The 19,924-nt window shown below is 48.0% G+C and overlaps 1 protein-coding gene across 1 annotated transcript; it reads right to left on the reverse strand.

The window, feature by feature from the left end:
* Positions 1 to 9,312: 9,312 nt before the first annotated feature.
* On the reverse strand, positions 9,313 to 17,167 carry LOC149333000 (uncharacterized). Its single transcript, XM_089557611.1, has 4 exons — positions 17,051 to 17,167; positions 15,415 to 15,576; positions 13,124 to 13,213; positions 9,313 to 9,393 (listed from the first exon to the last, which is right to left on the reverse strand). The coding sequence occupies exons 1-4, from the start codon at positions 17,165 to 17,167 to the stop codon at positions 9,313 to 9,315; spliced, it is 450 nt and encodes a 149-aa protein (XP_089413737.1).
* Positions 17,168 to 19,924: the final 2,757 nt, after the last annotated feature.

Genomic DNA, 19,924 nt, shown 5'->3' on the forward strand with positions numbered 1-19,924 from the left:
AACTTATTATGCGCAGAAATAAACGTTCAAAAATTTTTAGAGGTGGTTGGAGCCCTTAGTTCAGGGTCCTTGCGGCCGTCGCTGCGGCCTGGGCCTGATGAACCAGTTGCCGGTAGCGGACGGTAAGAGAGCAAATGGCCGTCGTTTCAAAACTGCCCGTTTAGGTGCTCCTGTTTCTTCTAACATTTCGAACTTTGTGTGGTAATGCATTCGTACTGAGGACCAAGGGTTAATTGGTGGCGTTTGAGGGGATACAGTGGCCGCAACTGGCGAAGGACAGGGTTAATTGGAGAGTCATGGGAGAGGCCTTTGCCCTGTAGTGGACGTAGTCAGGCTGATGATGATGATTATGCATTCGTACTGCCGGACAAACAACGTTTTGTTCATGCGCCGGTATCGTGGAGCCTCAATTTGCAGCTGTAATTTTAGTTGCACTCTGCAGTTCAGCTGCTAAAACTGACACCTACAAGATTTTTTTTTTTAATAAAGACGCGAAACACTCATTTCTATTTTTTTTTTCGTGCATCATTTCACCTGGCGGCCGCATCTGGAAGCTGTGACTCCAACGCCCAAACTCCCCGGATGCTAGCGCTTGCGATTCAAAGCGCTAGTCGCTAGAGAAATTTAATAAGCGAAGGCAAAGAGGTCAGCCAGAACGATTGATGTCTGGTCTGCTGCTCGGCACTGGGAAAGGGGAGGAGAAGAAACAGGGTCGTGATGGGTGACGATGCGGTGCGAAGAGAGATAAGTGTATACGGCGCACTAATGGTCGGAGTTCGCGATTCTGTGGACACACGGTTGGCTCAACGCTCCGCGCTCCTGCAGTCGACCTTCGTCTTGAACGTTCGGAACGGCAGCGTAAAATTCCGAGGCGCTCCTTCGCTGAAAACTGTTCCAGTAGAATCGTTCGTCAATATGCACAGTCGCATGCATTTCGAAGATTAGATTGGAAGCCACCAGGGTTTATCTGGACGTCTCTGAAAGGCGATTTAGTTTGTTCGGAGCACTTTCCTACGGTTAGATGCTTCAAGGTGCTTCGGCATGGCGCTCAAATGTAGACTCCAGTTCGGTGGCCCTGTGCTCGGCGACCTTTTGTAAACGCTAGTAGAGTCGATCCGGGGAGAGGTGTCAAAAATGAGGCAGAAAATGAGAAAGAGAAAACACTTTCTTCGAGTTTGCAACTGTACTAATGCGCCCGCGGTGCTAAGGGAGAACAGTATGATGTGCGTAAAGGAAAATAAACTCCTACATATGCTTAAATAGTTTGCAGGTATATCTAATTCTGTACGTTCAAACTCTTTAAGCATATGTAGGCGTTTATTTTAGTCAAGGCTAACAAAGAGGGTTCGGCTCAAGTTAAGGACAACGCAGCGAGCTATGGAAAGAAAAATGACAGGTGTAACGTTGATGGATGGATGGATGGAAAAACTTTATTTTCGTCAGAGAGCATGTGTGGACGATTCCGTGTTAGATGGCCATCAACCCATGGCTGACGGCGACCTGGGTGGCCCACTCCACGGCCCTGGTCTGGACGACCGGGTCTGAGCTGGCCAGCACGGCCTCCCACTGCTCGAGGGAAGGATCACGCATAATGTCCGCCGGTGGCGGTGCTATGCTACATTGAGATCTGAAGCGGGCGGACAGGGTGAGGGGACAAACGCGGGTTAATGAAATCCTAAATCAAGAGGAAGAAGTGGGTTTGGGCAGGGCATGTAATGCGAACGCAAGATAACAGCTACTCCTTAAGGGTAACGGAGTGGATTCCAAGAGAAAGCATGAGCAGCAGAGGGTGGCAGAAAGTTAGGTGGGCGGATGAGATTAAGAAGTTTGCGGGGATACGTTGGCAGGAGCTGTGTGTGTGTGAGAGAGAGAGAGAGAGAAAGAGTGGGTGTTTGTGCTCGGAATCAAAGGCAATGTAATTGTCCAATGAAAGCTATGGCTAAAGCGTCCGGTCTGGTCGTTCTGATGGTCAAGGACGCAGTTTCCAACCATTTCCCCCAGAGATGCCAAGCACTAGGACGGGGAATGCCTTGTACAGGAGCGGTATACAGAAACGCGAACAGCGCGGCATCCACGCGCTCCTCTATTTGCATTTATCTTTATTGAGACCGTACCTACTGGAGACTGATGGACACGACTGATGGACACTCGGTATAAGTCGAACTCCGCACCTCCGTATATGATGCGGATGCTGAAACGGCCTGCCAACACAGCAACGCTTGATACAGGCATTGTCAGAATTTTATGTTCGAACGTGCATGAGCACACCGGGGACTCAACTAAGCATTTCCGTCAGAGAAGTTGCCAGAATATTTCAGTTCAGCCCACTAGTTATTCCTGTCGTGTGCTAACTGTGAGAAATAAGCACTATACCTCTCTACCAATCAACTCCAACCAGGGTGTCGAACCGGAACTGAACCCGAACCCGAAACCGGAACCGAACCCGAATTTTCGCCCGGAACCGGAACCGAACCGAACCCATATTTTTTTCGCCATCTTGGAACTGAACCCGAACCGGAACGATTCGAAGGAACCGTTCCGAACGGGTTCGGGACCCGGTTCAGGCCCACTTTTTTTGCATCCCGGCATACGTCTTGTTTTCCGACAAAATGATATGATCTATCGCATAGACTTAACCACCCGTAGCTGTCTGCGCTGGGAAGTGCGAAAATGATACCCAGTATATGCGACAGCAGACTTACAGGAGGTCTGGTGCCTGGGAAGAAGCCTAATTGACGCTTCTGTAATGTACTGCCGCCAATTCTAAACACTTGTACGTCAGGTTTATGTAAAATCTTGAGTTATTACTCCTCCCTTTTACATATTTGCCTAATTATTTAATCAAAGTGTTAGGACTGCTCTAACTCAGTAAAGTACTATAGTCACGGAACTTTTTCTTGCGTACTTTCTTCTTTCAAACGATGCGTTAGAGCACCGCGTGGTTTTCACCAACACATAATAAATAATTTATGCTTGAATTTCTTCTTGATCCTGTTTCTGTTTCACCAACATAATAATGGCTGTGACGTGTAGTGGAAATTAGGTCACGTGAGGTGCTATAAACGGCAATATAGCTGCTGATACGTCGTTCGTTGTAATTATAGGTCTTGAAGTCGGCTGATATAAGTGCTACAGTGAGTCAAAACAACGTATCAGCGTTTGTATTAGTTTTCCCGTGCCTCACGTGACCTAATGTTGAACTCACGTCAAAGCCGTCATTCGGTTGATGAAACCGACACAGCATGGGAGAAAAAATTATTTTCTAAATTATTTAGTGGCAGTAGGCGAATACCACACGGTGATCCATGTATTCTAATATCTATGGCGTCATTTGAAAGGAGACTTCCAGGTAAAGTATGCGAAGTCCTTTTGGCCTAGCATTTGTAACGGTGACGTAATCACCAATTAAAATTGCGACGGCCTTCAAACTTCTCCGCAGCGCACAACACTAAGCGGGGGACGCATGATGACGTCATCGAACGTATCCGTACATTTTCAACGCATAAACGCCTGCTTTGAAGGAAAAACACCCAACGAAACCGAAGCCAAAGCCCGCCGAACGTTGTTTGGAAGCGTCCAACGAGGCGCGGCAGGGCGTGGTTGACGGCAGCAGTAATTTAAAATCATACCTTCCGGGACATCACACTGAACTTCCCCGCACTCCTTTGTTGCTTTGAGAAGAAGTGCACAATTCAATCGTCGATTACGTCACTATTTTAAATGGTAGTGCAAAAAACTTAGTATCCTTTACCTACAGCCTGTATAGATTTGAATCCTTGAGTATCGCGAAATTCTCAAAAGGTGGCGCAGTTGCCCTTTAACTTGCACTGACATCCCGCAGCATACGGTGCCTTTTGCGTTTCGCCTCCATCGAAACGTGGCCGCCGGGAACGTGTTCGATCCAAGGTACATCAAATAAGTAACCGAGCGCCCTAACCACTGAGGAACCGCAGTGGGTAGTGCAACATTTACTTTTGTAGGCGCTCGTTGTCTTAGACAGCAAGTTCTAAATAAAACCCCTCACGATGAGCCTGTAGGGCAATAAAGAAAAAAAATGGCTCAATGGCTGTGGAGCTCGGTTGCTGATTCCAAAAATACAAAAACAGGCGTGCTCTGTTGCGTGTCGAAAATCCCCAGCTGGTCTCCGTTAATCTGGAGCCCTCCACACCACAGTCTGTCATATAGCCCCAATGTCTACTAGACACGTTTGACCTGAGATATTACTACAAGTATTACCAAAAGAAGGATGTATAAATTGGGGCAGCTTCTTTTTTTTTTTAGAATCCGCATATTCTTGTTTGCGCGCGACGGAAATAAGCATCGAAAGGCGGGTTCTTGGCTACGGTGGAGATGTACTAAAAAGGAAAAAAATTAAATACCGATTACACAAAAGGGCAATGCGGAAATACATGTGCTCGCTGGCATGCGATAGTGATTACGCCCAAAAAGATGCTACTGCGATGCAATGTAACTACGATGAAGTGATTTCGTTATGCCGATTCGCTGAAATTGTTCTGCTTCTAAGAAAAAATTTCTGCCAGCCGCCAGAGCGCGGCTCCATCCGCTGTTATTGCATTGCTCGATCTTCAATTCTCTGTCTGGCGACTTATATCTACTTTTCGCAGTCATATTTTCCGTTCTTAGTGTCTGACGCGACAGGCTTATGATTGTTAGTGTTTTTTTTTTCTTAGAACGCTTGGGCGATTGAATAGGCTGAGCCTTCACAACAATCTGCCTCGGCTATATCGGGTACAGGTGGGTATTGGGGGGTGGTGAGATGGCTGAAAATTTTTGAAGGCGCATTTTTACCAGTGAATGCCCTGATGTGTCGTCCACCGGAGTGTGCATCAAAGATGGAGGCTGCACGCACGCAGCGCGGTTATTTTTGGGAAAGCAGGCTGTACTGCGAACGCAGTAAAAAGAACAACTAAAAGAGTATGCATAGTCTTACCTCTGACTCCGAGTGGGATTCGTACTAATGGCGGCGCAACATAAAACTCTGTTTACAGATGCTTTAGGCTATTCGGCTGTCTTGTAGGCTTCTTTTTATGGTTGTTGCATGGAATATTTTGAACCTCTGTAACCTTCCTCATGCCTTACTTGACCGCGTCGAATTCAGCGATCTCGTCATAAGGCCTCACGTCACCATAACTCCCTGCGTCCGCTCGCACGTGAAAATTCCAGATGGTGCACACGCCATGAAAGCGGAACCAGTCAGGAGGTTGAACTTGCGCAGCATATTCTTCCTGCGTTAAAGTGCACTGTGTCTGAACAGTGACCTCGTGGAACGCGGCGGTTCTGCGTCCTACGAACACGAAGAGTTCGCACGGAATTAAAAAGGTTTTTGTGGCCGATGAAAACTAAGTCGAGCCCACTTATAGCGAACCTAACGGTCCCGCAGGTTCCATTCGTTATATCTGATGTTCGTAGCAAGTGGATTCTTCTTACAACAGCGAAAAATACTAAGACAGCTAAAAGTGGCAGTTATTTCTTCCAAAGCTGCGTTATGCGTGCCTACTTGTGCAAAGCAGAGCCTGCCGCGGCTCTTTCCAGGCTATCTAGGGCGGTCATTTAATCCTCGTCGAGACCTTGCTGCCAACTATGAAATTTAGGGACGGGGTATAACTAATCATGGATGAAGTGTGCATGGCAAATGGTGGCAGGTCGGCCACGTAAATGAGATTCCTGGCAGTAGGGAGAGCTCGCACTTGGTGTTCAACGTCTCCGTCAGAGCAGGCGCTTCTGCGATTTTGTGGTCCGCAGGAACGTAGTTATCCGAGGAAACATCCGGTCGGCTATGGATCAACGAAGCGTTGCCAGAAATCTGCAATCATCTGGTCACTTGTGTTTTCGAGCTTCTTCTATCGTTACTGGGCTGATGCAGCGACGTAGTAGTGCAGCGCTTGTGGCGCAGAATGCATCCGTTGCATTGTCCGCTATATGACAATGCCTGCACATTGCAGCGGCGCCAAAGACTGAGACGACTGGGCAGGCTATGCATACCACGTGACCGGGATGGCCAGCAAGGATTTGAAAAATTATCTAATCGCTGTTTTTAGTTGATCCGCGAGATTGGTCAGTAGCTTCGCTTTTGACGATGCCCCTGTCTCACGCGCACCGCGCTTCTTCTACTCAGGATGCTTTGCCGAGCCGGCGAACGCGTAGGCAATGATTGCCCTCTTTGGCCATCAACGCGGGTTTATCCGGCGGTTACTTACTATTTCAATAGAGAATTATAGCTAATCGTTACCGTGTTTACATTAGCATTTACAGTGTTACCGGACGCCGGACTTTCCGGTTAGCGCTGCGCACAACAGTGCCGCCTTTTAATTCCATTTCTGGGTTGACATGTTCTTTCCGGGCGGTGTAATGAAGGTCGAGAGGCGCTATTTCATCTGCGTGCTTAGCGGAAGGACGACCTCTACAACCTCGGGGTAGTTCACCACGCCACCTCGTTCGCTATAACCGAGTGGTGTGGCCAGAGTTCTTCGCTGTATCTGCGACGAATTTCCGTTGCCCTTATGCATATTTTCACGATAGCACCACACCCACTCGAAATAAGCGAGCGTTCGTTATATCTGTGGCCATTAAAGTGGGCTCCACTGTACATCCGCTGACTTCTCTTTAATACACTATAGTATCAAGAAAGTTTAGGTAAGGCTGTAGATGAATGGGTAGAGGAAGTAATGACCCATTGCAACATTTGTCATCTGCCTTGTGAAAAGGCTGTACAGGTAAGCAAAAGCCAAGAGTGAGAAAACAGAATGAATCAGCACTCGCGAACATGTCCAGAAAAGACAGGCAAGCACTTACTCACCTAATAAGCATAGCTGCCAGAAAGGGGTTGTTTGTAGCTTTGGAAATAAATACCTGAAACAAGTTGGTGGACAAATGGTGCACGCCAGATTAACCCCTCTGTATCACTCTATCAAGGGCGCAAAAAATTCTGTGGACGCAAAGGTTGCCTTTGATAGCACCTTGGGAAGAGTCCGAAACATTCTATCACAAACAAATTTCTTACTTTACTATAGTGAGAAGCCACGATTAGCTGAGTTTTTGAAGATACTGAGCTATAGGGGCTCAGGATATATAACGTGAGTCACAAAGGCGCTGTCGAATAGGTGATTTAAATAAAATATGTTTGGTAAGTTCTTTATGTTAGGGAGAGTCAGTGCTCCCACGAGGCTCTCGTTGGCTGGGGGATGGGCGGTGGAGGGATTCTCGAACATTTTCTTACCATGTAGTAAAGGAGGGGGGACTGGCAAGTCGGTTTCGTTGTGACGGAAAGGTATCTGTCTGTATGTATACGTGCTGATAAATGACAGTTTCATTTCTCAGTAGTGCGCGGGAACGTAGCGGGCGCGTGAGGCGGCAATTTTGGGGCCCCGTAAGTACACTGTGTACTTACGGGGCCGTAAGTACACTGCGTACGAGACCTATTACTCGCGCTACGGGGTCTCCCAAACTGCTCAAGCAGGAGGGCCTTGTTGATGCAAAATGTATCGGCTTTTCGTCCTACACCTCATAAGGTGGATTATAGCGTACACACACAGCCGATTTTCATTTATTTAGAGTTCATCTTATTTTGCGGCTCTTACCGTAAATTCGCCTTTTTTCTGCGGACAAGAAATAAAATCGGTAAAGTAACGCAGTAAACACGACAAAAAGAAGAAAGGACATGACACGAGCGCTGACTAACAACTGGTGATTTTACTCTAGAAAAAGTATATAAAGCGCAGGGCACAGGCAACAAACCCCCCCAAAAAAACCGAACAAAGGTTAAAACTTAAAAACAATACAGCGCATGCACATCACAGTCGAGTCGTGACGTCTTTTTCAACGAAATTCGAAGAGTATCTTCGATAGTAGACGGCACTCCCCTATCTCCTGGACCTCACACAATGCCAAGAAAGCCTGACTCCTTAACTACCAAACTGATAAATGGTGTAGCAACACGCTCATCTACTTCCCCGCTTAGAAAGACAAGTCTCCTGTTTAATCACTCTGATCGAATTTTTAGGGAGATGGTGGAGGCCTTTATGATCAGGAAGGATGCAGATGCTTCACTTACCACATTGCGCTAAAAAGACACGGACGCACAAGGAGACACACAGAACGGGGGTTAGCGCCCGTCCTGTGTCTCTTTTGTGTCCGTGTCTTTTTAGCGCTATGTGGCAAGTGAACCATCACCAACTCGCCCAAGCTTCTACTCTGATCATACTGATGCAGATGAGCGTGTTGCTTCACCATACATCAATTTCGTAGATAAGGAGCCAGGCTTTCGTGGCAACTGTATAAGGTCAACGAGATAGGGGAGTGCCGTCTACTATGGAATAAAGTCTTCGAATTTCATTGAAAAAGATGTCATGACTCGACTACGATGTGTAGGCGTAGTATGTTTTTTAGTTCTAATTTTTGCTATTCTGTTTTCTGGATTGTTCACTGTGTCCTGCGCCTTCATATACTTTTCCGAGAATATAACAACCAGTTGTTAGTCGGCGTCTGTGTCGTCTCCAGACTTCCGTTTGTCCTGTTTCCTGCGCTGCTTAAGCAACCGTTACCAACTTGCCCACTTTTATGTTCTCGTAAACAAATCTTTGCATTTTTTTTTTTATTTTGTATAGCGATGTGCAAGAAAAAAGAAAATGCATATCACTGCAACCCTTCTGCGTTCTAATTTTCTTTTGTCCTGAACCCGTTTGAACCCGTTTGAACTGGTTCGAGACGGTCCGAACCGGTTCGAACCGGAACGGAATGGCCCTCTGGAGCCGAACCCGGAACTGAACCCGAAAGGCGTGAACCCGAACCCGAACCGAACCCGAAAAAATACCGGTTCGACGCCCTGACTCCAACATTGTTGGACAAAAATTTTCAGTATCGGAAAACTGTAAGGTACTGGTATAGAAATATTGAAGATAATGGTCCATTCTTCCGGTATGTAGCAATATCTTTCCTTTGTATTGTTTCCACAGCTCGCATCAGCAGTTAAGACCGTCATAGAAAAACTAACGGGGAACGCTTTTGACGACTGCAAAAACGTTGATAGCAAAAAAAAATGCAAGCTTGCCGACTCGAGATCTGCAGAAATATTTATTGTTAGAGTGAAATCTTACAATATACCAAAAGATTGCATTCATAAACTCTTTCTCGTTCAAAAATGATTTTGACCAGAACTGCTGGATATGTGTGGGGATAGAAAACGAAACATTAGAAAGCAGTCACGCAGAACGTCGAACTTTAATATCAAAATAACGAAAGAAGCAGGCGGGGCAATGAGGCGGCGGAGTTCGAGCCGACGCCAGCGGTTCTTCCTCAGGCGTTCTCGTAGTATAACTTGTGCGTGGCGTAGGCGCAGTGGAAAGCGTGGAAGGCCCCCGTCAACAAGCCCACCATCTGAAGAAGGGAAGACAGGAGCGAGGGAATGGCCGTTCACTTCCCGGTCAGTTTATGTATCGGATGACGCACAAAACAAAAGAAAAGGCCCTACAGTTACTGACTGCAATGAGAAGCGAAATTAAGGGCTACGGAAAAAAAAGCGAAGCAATAAAGCAAGGAGGACTAAGTATTCAATTCTTAGACAGATGACATTTGTGTGTCCAGTGTATCGTAAAAAGACCCCCCCCCCCCCCCCTCCCCGCATTTCCAAATCAGGACGCAGCAGTAATGTTTTGCAACCATGCTTGCGCATGTGTCTTCTCCGTTAGGCGGCTGCTGCCCACCGAAGTTGCATGCTGAGGAAAGACGAAGAGTAAAATTTGCTGATGCTGCAGTTAAAATTTTACTCCTTAGAAAAGGCACAAAGGCTGGATCCTACTGCGGAGCTCCACTCGCGCTTATATCCTTGTGACGCTTTGCGTGCGACAACCGCAGAATGTGATTGTCCTACCTTGACTTCCCCTTCCAATTACTAGGCGACCGAGGCATACTCATTCCAATAAAAGGATTATATTAATCAAGCATTACACTGTCAGTCTGATCGCGATCACCCGCAGAGCCCCCCCCCCCCCCCCCCCCCCCCCCCCCCCCCCCCCCCCGCAAAAAGTAAAGCCTTCTGTACGGATCATTTTGTTTAGGGGAATCCCCCACGGTAATTTTGCAATAAGGGAGCAATTACTCACCAGCGTCTACCCAAGCGCCGCTACTATGCAGCTTTCACAGGAGCTTCGCTGTTCAAGAAAAATCCGTCCCGGACCAGGACGGGATTTCCTTCGACTTCGAAGCTTCAGTTAAAGCTGTATTGATTTCCTTTGTAGTCGCATGACTGCGCTTGGGTGGATGCTGATGAGTAATTTCTCCGTTAATCTGTTTGGCTCAAGTACAATCAGAAATCAAGTCATTCCTCATAAAATTTTCATTACACATTCCGTACGCCGCCTACATGTTATACGAGAATACATTCTCAGGATTCATAACTGAAATTTTACGAGGCAGTCGTTCTCATGGCAGACATTGGCGACTGAAGCCGTACTTCCCAACAAACACAAAACCTCCCCAAAATCTCCCAAAAATAACCCATCGGGACATTTGGAATCTCCCCAGGAGGTGCTCATTTTTCCCGAACACATCCAAAAAACGTCCCCACAACTAGCGATGTCCAAAAAGTTGTGCGTCCCATGGAAAGCCCCAAAAGGTTAATGCTCGATTTCTCGGCTCTGGCTCAATAAAATTATTCCTCCTTTTTCATGCAGCCTGCAGGCATCCAAGCGCACATATCTGCCAAATTTCAGGTGCATACTTACTTTACAGGTGATGTAATTTACAGGTGATGTAATGTCCACTTGTGTGAATGCGTGCTGGCTCGGCCGTTTCGCACTGTGAAATGTCCTAGCATTTTACACACAAAGAAAATATGAATTCAAAAAGTCACCCCATCTTGCCCATATATAAGAACAAATAGCAGCACCACACAGAAGTCATTTCAGTTTACTAGCCGTACTCTTAGCACGGACTTGTAGCCTGTCAGTGCACGTTAAAGAACCCCAGGTGGTCGAAATTTCCGGAGCCCTCCACTACGGCGTCTCTCATAGCCTTAGTCGCTTTGGGACGTTAAACCCCATAAACCAACCAACCTATTGTCCATACCGGCGACAGCACTATACACCACCACAATCAAAATGCAAGTCAAAGAAAAACAATACAGACGAATTGAAAGTCCGTGCTGAACAAAATTCCGGTCAACGGCGCAAATTTGAGTGAATACAAACAGCAGACGCAAACGTAGGCACCTTTTAATACACAATTTGTACATAGCACTACGGCGCCATGCCGTAGTGCTATGATGGCCACTTTTTCTCTAGCTCTGAGAAATCTGCAAACTGAAGAAAGTAAAACAGAACATGGGCTGGAAGTTGATGCACCTTAAACAAGTATTCTAAGGGCTACAAAAGCAGATATGCACACGCAAAAGCAAACGTACGTAAAGAGCAACTTGGATGACAAAACAAAAGGTGAGATGAGCGTACGCTGCAGACACGCAGTTTCAGGTCATGGATTTTCTTCAAGTTGAAACCACCCTCTCTCGGAACAAGCCTCAGCGACATGTTATCAAAACAGAAAAAAAAAATAGTTCTACCAGGCGAAAATAAAGAAAAGTGCGAAAAGGCCCTGCAGTATGTTTAAATAAATAAATAAAATAAACCAACATACCTTGACAACTTTGCCTACGGAAACCAAGGGATGAAATAGGAGGCTGCAACAGCTGAAACCATGAATTAAACGCAGCCTTCTGTCCTGCGCCTTCTCATAGCACAGCGAACGCTCAAACATACGCGTTACACCCTCGTAACGATCCTGGGAGTTTTATTTTCTTGTGACTAAGTGTGGGGATAAGACTGCTTGAAGCTAGGCGGGAGGGGGGACGTCTCGAGGCTGGTGCAGTGGCGCGCTGCATCCATGGTGCGGCAGACCGCGCATGCGGCACAGTCCGGCGTGAGAGTCGAGATCAAGGCACGATTAATCCGGTGCGGGAGAGTCAGTATAGCCACGCGAACACTGCACAAACTGCACCGCTGCGACAGGATGGCTGGGCGGTGGCGAAGTAGGTAGAGCAGGCTAATCCATGGGCACTCGCAGAAAGAGAGTGGTGGGTCTCCGAAGGTCCTTCCCGCCTATGACCATAGTTGAGGGCCACGCTTCCACCACCAACGCGCTGCAGTCGTCGGAGGCGCTGGGGAATGCAGGTGCGTATGAGGAGTCGCCTATTGCCACGAACTCCGCCGCCTCGAACAGCGGCATCAGTAGGGCCGTGAAGCTGCGCAAAGGACTTGCGATGCGCCGCCGCTGCATCAGTTCCAAAAGGAATGGTATGGGCACGCCGAGATGCGCGGGAAAACTGCCGTGAATCCGTAGCTACGAAGTCCACGACAGCCCAGTTGCGGTAGTGATAAGAGCAAGAACTGCCGCGCGCTGGGGCTTGTGCTCGAACGGCTGAGGCAGCGCGAATAACAGCGCGCAAAATGGCTTCCGTCCAGCGAGGAAGCCGGGCGAGCGACGGGAGGCCATTACTGCACTTCTGCTAGACAGCGGCGCAGGCGCCGATAGCCGGAGATGCCTGGAGGGGCCACCACACAATGTTGCAGTTGGACGGCAGCAGGGGAAACGCTAGAAGACGGGAAAGTTGGTGACCGCCGCTTACGGCGGCGCGATGAAAATGGAGACCGCCGTCACCTGCCTGCAGCATGGAGCCGACGGCCCACGTGCAAGAAACGCATGCGCCGAGAGAGATGCGGGGCTAACTGCTTCCTTCGGCTGTTCGAATGAAACTGCCGTTTCATCTCTCAAAACGACGCGTGCAAGAGCAAAACCTCCTCTCGCCGCAGCTTGTGGCGCGAGGGAGAGAGAAAAGAACGCGAGCAGTCGATTTTTGTTTCTTGTTGAAAATCATTGGTCCCAAAACGTTATGCCCAGTTACCTTTCTGGGACCAAAATCCATTAACTCGCTTTTGTTTCTGCTTAAAACTCCAGAAAAAACGTTTCTAGACCTTTAGTGGGAGCACTGCCTTTTTGCTTGTGTTTCTGTGTCTTGCCTCTGTGGTCTGGAAACGTTTGAGAAACGTCGTACTGGGACTGGGACATTCCATCCTTTCTAGGCGCACATGGGGAGGTCTTGTGCTTGTTGGGTTACGGCATTCATCTTCACCTCGTGGGTATCCCTGATGATTATGATGGAGGTGAATATGTACAGCACGCTGCCCACGCCTTGGAACAGCACGTACTGCGAGTAGGAACAAAAGACGCGTGTGGGAAGGAGACGTGTACCGGCGCTGAAACGGGACTGTTAATCGCTCCGCTTAGAAGTATATAGAGTTTAACGTGCCGAAGCGACACATGGGCGATGATTGAAGCCGTAGTTTAGGAATCCGGATTATTCTAGACCACCTGTGGTTCTTGAACGAAAGCTGACATCGCACAGCACAGGGTAATTTTTATATTTCGCCTACATCGAAACGCCGCCGTCGCAGTCGGGATTCGATCCCGCTGCGTTGGAACCCGTCGCCGGACCTCAAGGCCACTGAGTTATCCCTGCGGCTGCTACGCTGCTGTTGGCAAATAGGTAGACGAGAAAGTTCCAGCAGCGATTCAGCACCCCACTACACTCCAGCAGTGTTACCTGGCGCTATAAGGTCGAGCGCGTGAGATCACAAGCATGGTTACTCTTCGCGTTTTACCTACGCGATTGAGGTCGAACACAAATTTATCACGGGATTTTGGTGCGTGAATTGAAACCTCAGGAGATCTAATTCGATTGAGTGGTTTACGTCACTGCATACCTAACAGCCTATCTGCAGCTCTGTTAGATCCTGACGTCAGGGACCATTACTAGAGTTGCGGTCTTGTTGCATAGCTAAAAGGAGTAGCGCGAAAAGACGAGAACACAGACGACACCGCGCCTATCCGTTAACTTCTGGGTTTGCCCTTGTCTTTTCGCGCTACTCCCTCTAGCCATGCAGAAACCATTGAAGGTGCACTGAAGAGGAATCTGAACTTGTCTTTTTGCCGCGGGAACTCGATCTACACATTCCTAGCATTCTTAGAAACTGCTAATTATTGCCCTGTATGGCCGATTTCCCAAATTAAATCGAATTAACGGCCGGCTCCCGCCCTTTTTTTTTAATTCTGCCTCGTACGGTGGGCGGAGTCGACCGACGCGTGGAGTGCCTTTCACCCAGTCCCGTGGCGACTTGCCGCTCTGCCATCGGCGGAGTAATACGTAGTAGTCCGTAGTAGCAAATAGTCCGCGCGTATTTTTATTTCTGCGGGCTTATTTTGCGGCTATATTATCTGCGAATGAAACTATTTATTCATGGAAACCTAAAAAACAAAATAAAACGAAAGCGAAGCCTCCACGAAGCTGGCTGAAAGGAACTTCACGCGTTGGTCGACTCCGCCCATCGTACGAGGCAGAATTAAAAAAAAAAAGGGCGGGAGCCGGACGTTAATTCGATTTAATTAGGGAAATCGGCCATACAGGGCAATAAGTTGCAGTTTCTAAGAATGCTAGGAACGTGTAGATCGAGTTCCCGCGGCAAAAAGACAAGTTCAGAATCCTCTTCAGTGCACCTTTAACCGCTGTCGGGAGCCGCTGCCACGCGCTTAGGGCTATAATTAATTAAATATATTATTTTTTTATTATTTTTACAATATTGTGTCGTGGCTGGGACGATACTTTAGGCAAAGACGATGACATGGACTGGAGGACAGGCAGGCGCAGAATTCAAACGAACTCGTTGTTGAACGACCTTCAAGCCCGCAAAGAATTCGGACACTGGGTTGCTGGGCTAGTTGGTTTTTGTCAGACATCGTGGAGTCGCAGCGCTTGCAGACGAGGGCACCGAGAGTGTCCTCCAGTGTCCAGAGAGTGGACACCAAGAGCGCAGCTGTGTATGCGTCCTCTCTGTGTCCTCGTCTGCGAGCGCTGTCATTCTACGATGTCTGATAAAGCCGTATACCCGCTCCGATGTCCAAAAAGTGAAAAACTAATATAGCAGAGAGAGCTTCTCAAAAGTTCAAAAGCATTTTATGTTTTGCCTGCGTTAGGTAAAGATATCATCATTAGCAGCAATGACTTTATCAGCCCTGAAATGTCCACTCCAGGACATAGTCCTCTTCCATTGATTTTGAAGTTGCCCTGCCTGGTACCAACTGCGATCATCCTCGTGTTCTTTAACCACAAATTACGTAATCTCCTCTGCCGGCGTAACTCTCCGCCACCGCCTGCTACGTTTCCAAATCCCCTGCAATTCCTCGGAATCCACTACGTGTTATCCCAAGAGACTACCAGTAATCTGGTCCCCTCATCACAAGCCCTGACCATCGCCATTCCCTGTTCGTGATTTGAGCTAGGATATTGTTAACTCTTGTTTGTTTCCTGGCCCATACAACGACGTAGACGGGCACCTTCGCGATGACACTCACGTAGAAGGTTAACGGCAGATAGTAGCCCGAGGTCGCGCTGAGGATGCCCGACAAGATCATGAAGACCCCGTTGAAGGAGAACGTGTACGCCGTGGCCCTCAGGAAGTTCTCGGCGCGCATTTCGGTCCTTTCAATCATCATCCACAGGGTCATGCCTCCGCACTGTGAAAAACAGGCGTATGTGAGAACTATGACCTTTTTTTTTCAGATTTGCCCTCCACCTCTAGACTGTGCCACTACACTGTGCCACTGGACTGTGCCACTGGACTGTGCAACCGGATTGTGCCAACTGGACTGGTCCACTGGACTGTGCCACTGGACTGTGTACTACACTGTGCCACTGTACTGTGGCACTGGACTGTGTTAACACTGTGCCACTGAAATTTCAACTGGACTATGTACTACACTGTGTGTCACTGCATTGTTCTATTACACTGTGCCACTGGACTGTGTCACAGGACTGTGTACTACACTGTGCCACTGCACTGTGCCACTTGACCGTGAATAACGCTGCCGTCTGTTATCATTTTATTCATTTATGTAACCACCTCGGATACCACGGCAACCACTGTAATACAAAATCGTTGTTACGGAGGCCGCCATCTTGGATTCCATCCGTGGAATCGGCATAACTCGGAGGCTCGAAACGCCACCAGTAGAGCTAACGCTGTAAAAAATCTGACGAGTGATATCGAGAGCAGTTTTTTTTTCTTGTAAATGGCCGCTCATCGATTACGGAGCACACACCGTAGCTGCACAAGATCCACCATGACGACCCGTTCCCTACGTGCAGGGACTGTGTCGTTGTGGGCGGTGTTCAAGATTTCCTTTCAGCACGCTGTTCTTGTGGCGAGTGTCTAAAATTATAGCTCAGCACGAGAAGGAAGGATATGCCATTGTACAGCGTCTCCCGGAGAGTTCATAGAAAATATCACGAACTAACACTTCAAGAGAACTAAAAGGGATCACAGTCTGAAAGTATTGCTCAACATTGGCTAATCTACTTGTCAACTTTTCGGAGGTTATTGGCAGGAGACGCAATTATTTTCTATACCGCAGCGGTGGCCAAGTGATTAAACATCCGCCTCGCATGCGGATGACCTTGCGCCATAAGAATCCATCATCATCCATCATCATCCATCAATTATTTTCGAACTGTCATACAGTGCTAGAATAATTTGTGTACCTTAATTGTTACAGTCGCAGCCGCCAACATCGCTTCCACCAACGAAACGTGTAAAGTCGGAGTATTCATTACTTAATTGATGGCCAAGAAGACCGCGTCTAAGTAGTGTTGGAATTTAGGCGCGTGATGGGTAAATCTGTAATCCAGAGGGTAAATCTGTAGCGCAAGACGACTCAGGGCAGTAGAAGATTTCTAGTGATAACGTACACGTGTTCTCTTATAGCTCCCTCGTGTCTGTACGCGCCGCATTTTTCGCGTCCCGTTACTTTGCAGTTAAGGCCCTTTTCACCACCATCGAGATAGCTGCACGGATACTTGGCTTATGACGACGTCTCCCTAAGTTGCCAGCCCCACACTGCAGTCATAGTTGCCAGCACTACATTACACAGTGCCAAACACAACAAAACTGCCAATACATTCACGAAAAGGGAATAGAGTCGCCAAACTTACGACTTCGAGGAAGTTGAAGAGCCCGTTGGCGGTGTTGATGTACTGGTCGAAGGACACCTCAAAGATGCGGTTGGAGTTCCGCGCCAGGACTGCCTTGGTATCAAAAGTGTAAACCATCCTCGGTCGAGATTGTGTGTGGCGGTTTGTGACCCTGGTCGGCTCAGTAGTGCTTTGCTGGCACCTGGCTCCTGCGTTGAAAGTATGCAGAAATTCCATATGATTCAAGTCGGGGCTAAAAGCTGTCATTGACAGTCAGACTCGATTGAGTAAACTTAGTTTATTAAGAGAAAACATGTCTATGTTACCGCGACTTTTTGGTTATCTGTAATATGGAACATAATTTATCCCTTCCCTCAAGGTGTTGTTATAATATCCATGGGGAGTGCCAAATTTACTCTGCATTTCGTTTGCTCATAAAACATTTGCATCACATTATTTGCACCGTGCTGCGTCGAGAGTGAGCACTTAGTATTCCCAACAAAATCGCGATGGCTCTCTGCACTCCATTCCAACAACATGGAAGGAAGCGGCTGTTCACACAAATCAGCTACAGTGTGGTTGCATAGTATTCGAGCGAGGGAGCGCAGCTGCGGCATGCAGTTGCGGCATGCGGAGTGCAGTCCTGTCTACCTCGTTTCTTTTGTGTCGTGTTTTTTGCGCAAAAAACAAAGCATAGTATTCGTGTTGCGGACTACACAATGGGTGCGGCTTTAGTGACGTCATCAGAAGAAACAACCGCTTAGAAAGAGACACGAGAAGAGATGGAAATAAGTGGCATGTAGGGGTGTGCGAATATCAAATTTTTCGAATACGAATACTTGGTTCCGAATATCGAATCGAATATCGAATAATCAAGGACAGACGCATTTAACCACTACAAAACATTTATTTGAGCACCCAAGAACATCACAGTTCAACTATCGGTGATGAAATGAGCCCAAAAGGTGTGTTTGGCTGCACAAAAAGTACCAAAGTCTTGAACATTGTTCTTAGAAGAGCGGAAATATAGGAGAAGATGGCTAGTACACAGCATTGATCAAGGCTAGCTTGGCATAAGCACAGAAGCGCGTTGCTGGGACGAACATAAAAGGTTGTCGTGAAGGAAAACCGGCTGCTCCACATGGTCAGGCAGTAGTAGTTCCCTTCCAGCTGAAACAACTTCTCCAGCCACAGAAAATGCCCTCTCAATTGGCACTGAACTGGCTCTTATGGCGAGGTATTTCGTGCACAGCTCTGACTATACCAGCTTCGCAGGTATAGCCACAAAGAAGCTCACCAGTGCAGTCAGCTACTGCATGGCCCAACGATACGCATTGCTCTGGGCGCCGTCATGTTGTTAAGTCTCTCTCGATAGGACTGGCGGACCGAAATACACGCCGGTGCTCGCAATAGAATATTCGGCTAGATACGAATATTCGCGTCGTGTCGAATATTCGAAACAACACGAATACTTGGATTTCGAATCGAATACGAATACTAAAAATATAATATTCGAATTATATTCGAAAATTTCGAATATTCGCACACCCCTAGTGGCATGGTACAATATGGTGCGAGGGATTCAACGCCCGCGACCTGTGCAGGTACGATCACCATTAACGCGAACACGAGTGCGGGTGCCTTTCACGTGTCAAGTCACTGAGACGATCCCGCGTAGTCTGTCGCAGTGCCAAGTCATCAGCTATGTGTTCCTTCCTTATATACCGATGAAGACTTCTATCTCGCGATATAATTATGGCATAGCATCGACGAGATCGCGTTCAAGCGCTCACGGTAAGCGTGACCGACGCTGCACGTCGGCTGTGAGAGCTAGACGCCGCGCATCGACAATGTGTGGTTATTTTATTGTGCGCCGACCGTGCTCAGCTCACGATGGGTTTTCCATTCAGGCCTCATTGATGCGTAGCCGTCGCACCCAGGATCCTGTCCCGTAACTTCACACTCAGCAGCCGAACGCCACACTGCTCAGCAGCTACGACGAGTAGAGGAAGAGGTTTCTCAGCTGCTTAGTTAAAAAGTACCGCCAATTTCAGAAGTATACCAAGTCAGCGGGCCTGTTACCGAGCCCTGTAGTAGAAGTGCAGTAGCACTCCCTGGAACTGCCATGCTGTAGTGTGATAAAAGAAATTCTTGTCAACGCATGGTTATCAGCGCTGTAGTTACGTATACGGCCTCACGGGGCCTAGAAGCAGTACCGGTGGCCTGGGAACCGGCAGCTGTCCCGGCTACCGTAGCTATGCATCAGTGCGGACGACAAGATGCGCCCCTTGGCAGGAAAGCAAGATATTAAACGATAGGAAGGACATCCGCATTGGGCGGGCGAGAAAGAGTCGCCGAAAAGGGCACCTCTGTGTAAGAAAAACGCGCCATTTTTTCACCACCATGCGTCAGCACTCACTTCAAGGCCAGCGCAGGCTATCCTCAGAGGTTTGTTCACAGGCATGTTGCAGTAAAGGCGGCAGCGAGAAAAGTATTAGGAGCACAACAGAAGGAGCACTTAGATATCCTTCCGTAAGAAGAGTGCGCCGCCGCGGTGGCTCAGTGGTTGTGGCGCTCGGCTGCTGACCCGAAAGACACGGGTTCGATCCCGGCCGCGGTGGCCGAATTTCGATGGAAGCGAAATTCTAGAGGACCGTGTACTGTGCGATATCAGTGCACGTTAAAGAACCCCAGATGGTCGAAATTATCCGCAGCCCTTCAGTAAGCTGTCCCTTATAACCTGAGTCGATTTTTGACGTTAAACTTCCATAAACCCAAAACAGATAACAGTGCAGGAGCAAGCATAAAGTGGGTTTGGAAGGCCGTCATCTGTTCCGGTGCTTTGACAAGAGAATTTGATTAAGCGGGAAAAAGAAAAGGGTGGACGATATTTCG

Source organism: Amblyomma mixtum, chromosome 8 (genome assembly GCF_055824585.1).
Source record: "Amblyomma mixtum isolate Tamu chromosome 8, ASM5582458v1, whole genome shotgun sequence".
Taxonomy (NCBI): domain Eukaryota; kingdom Metazoa; phylum Arthropoda; class Arachnida; order Ixodida; family Ixodidae; genus Amblyomma; species Amblyomma mixtum.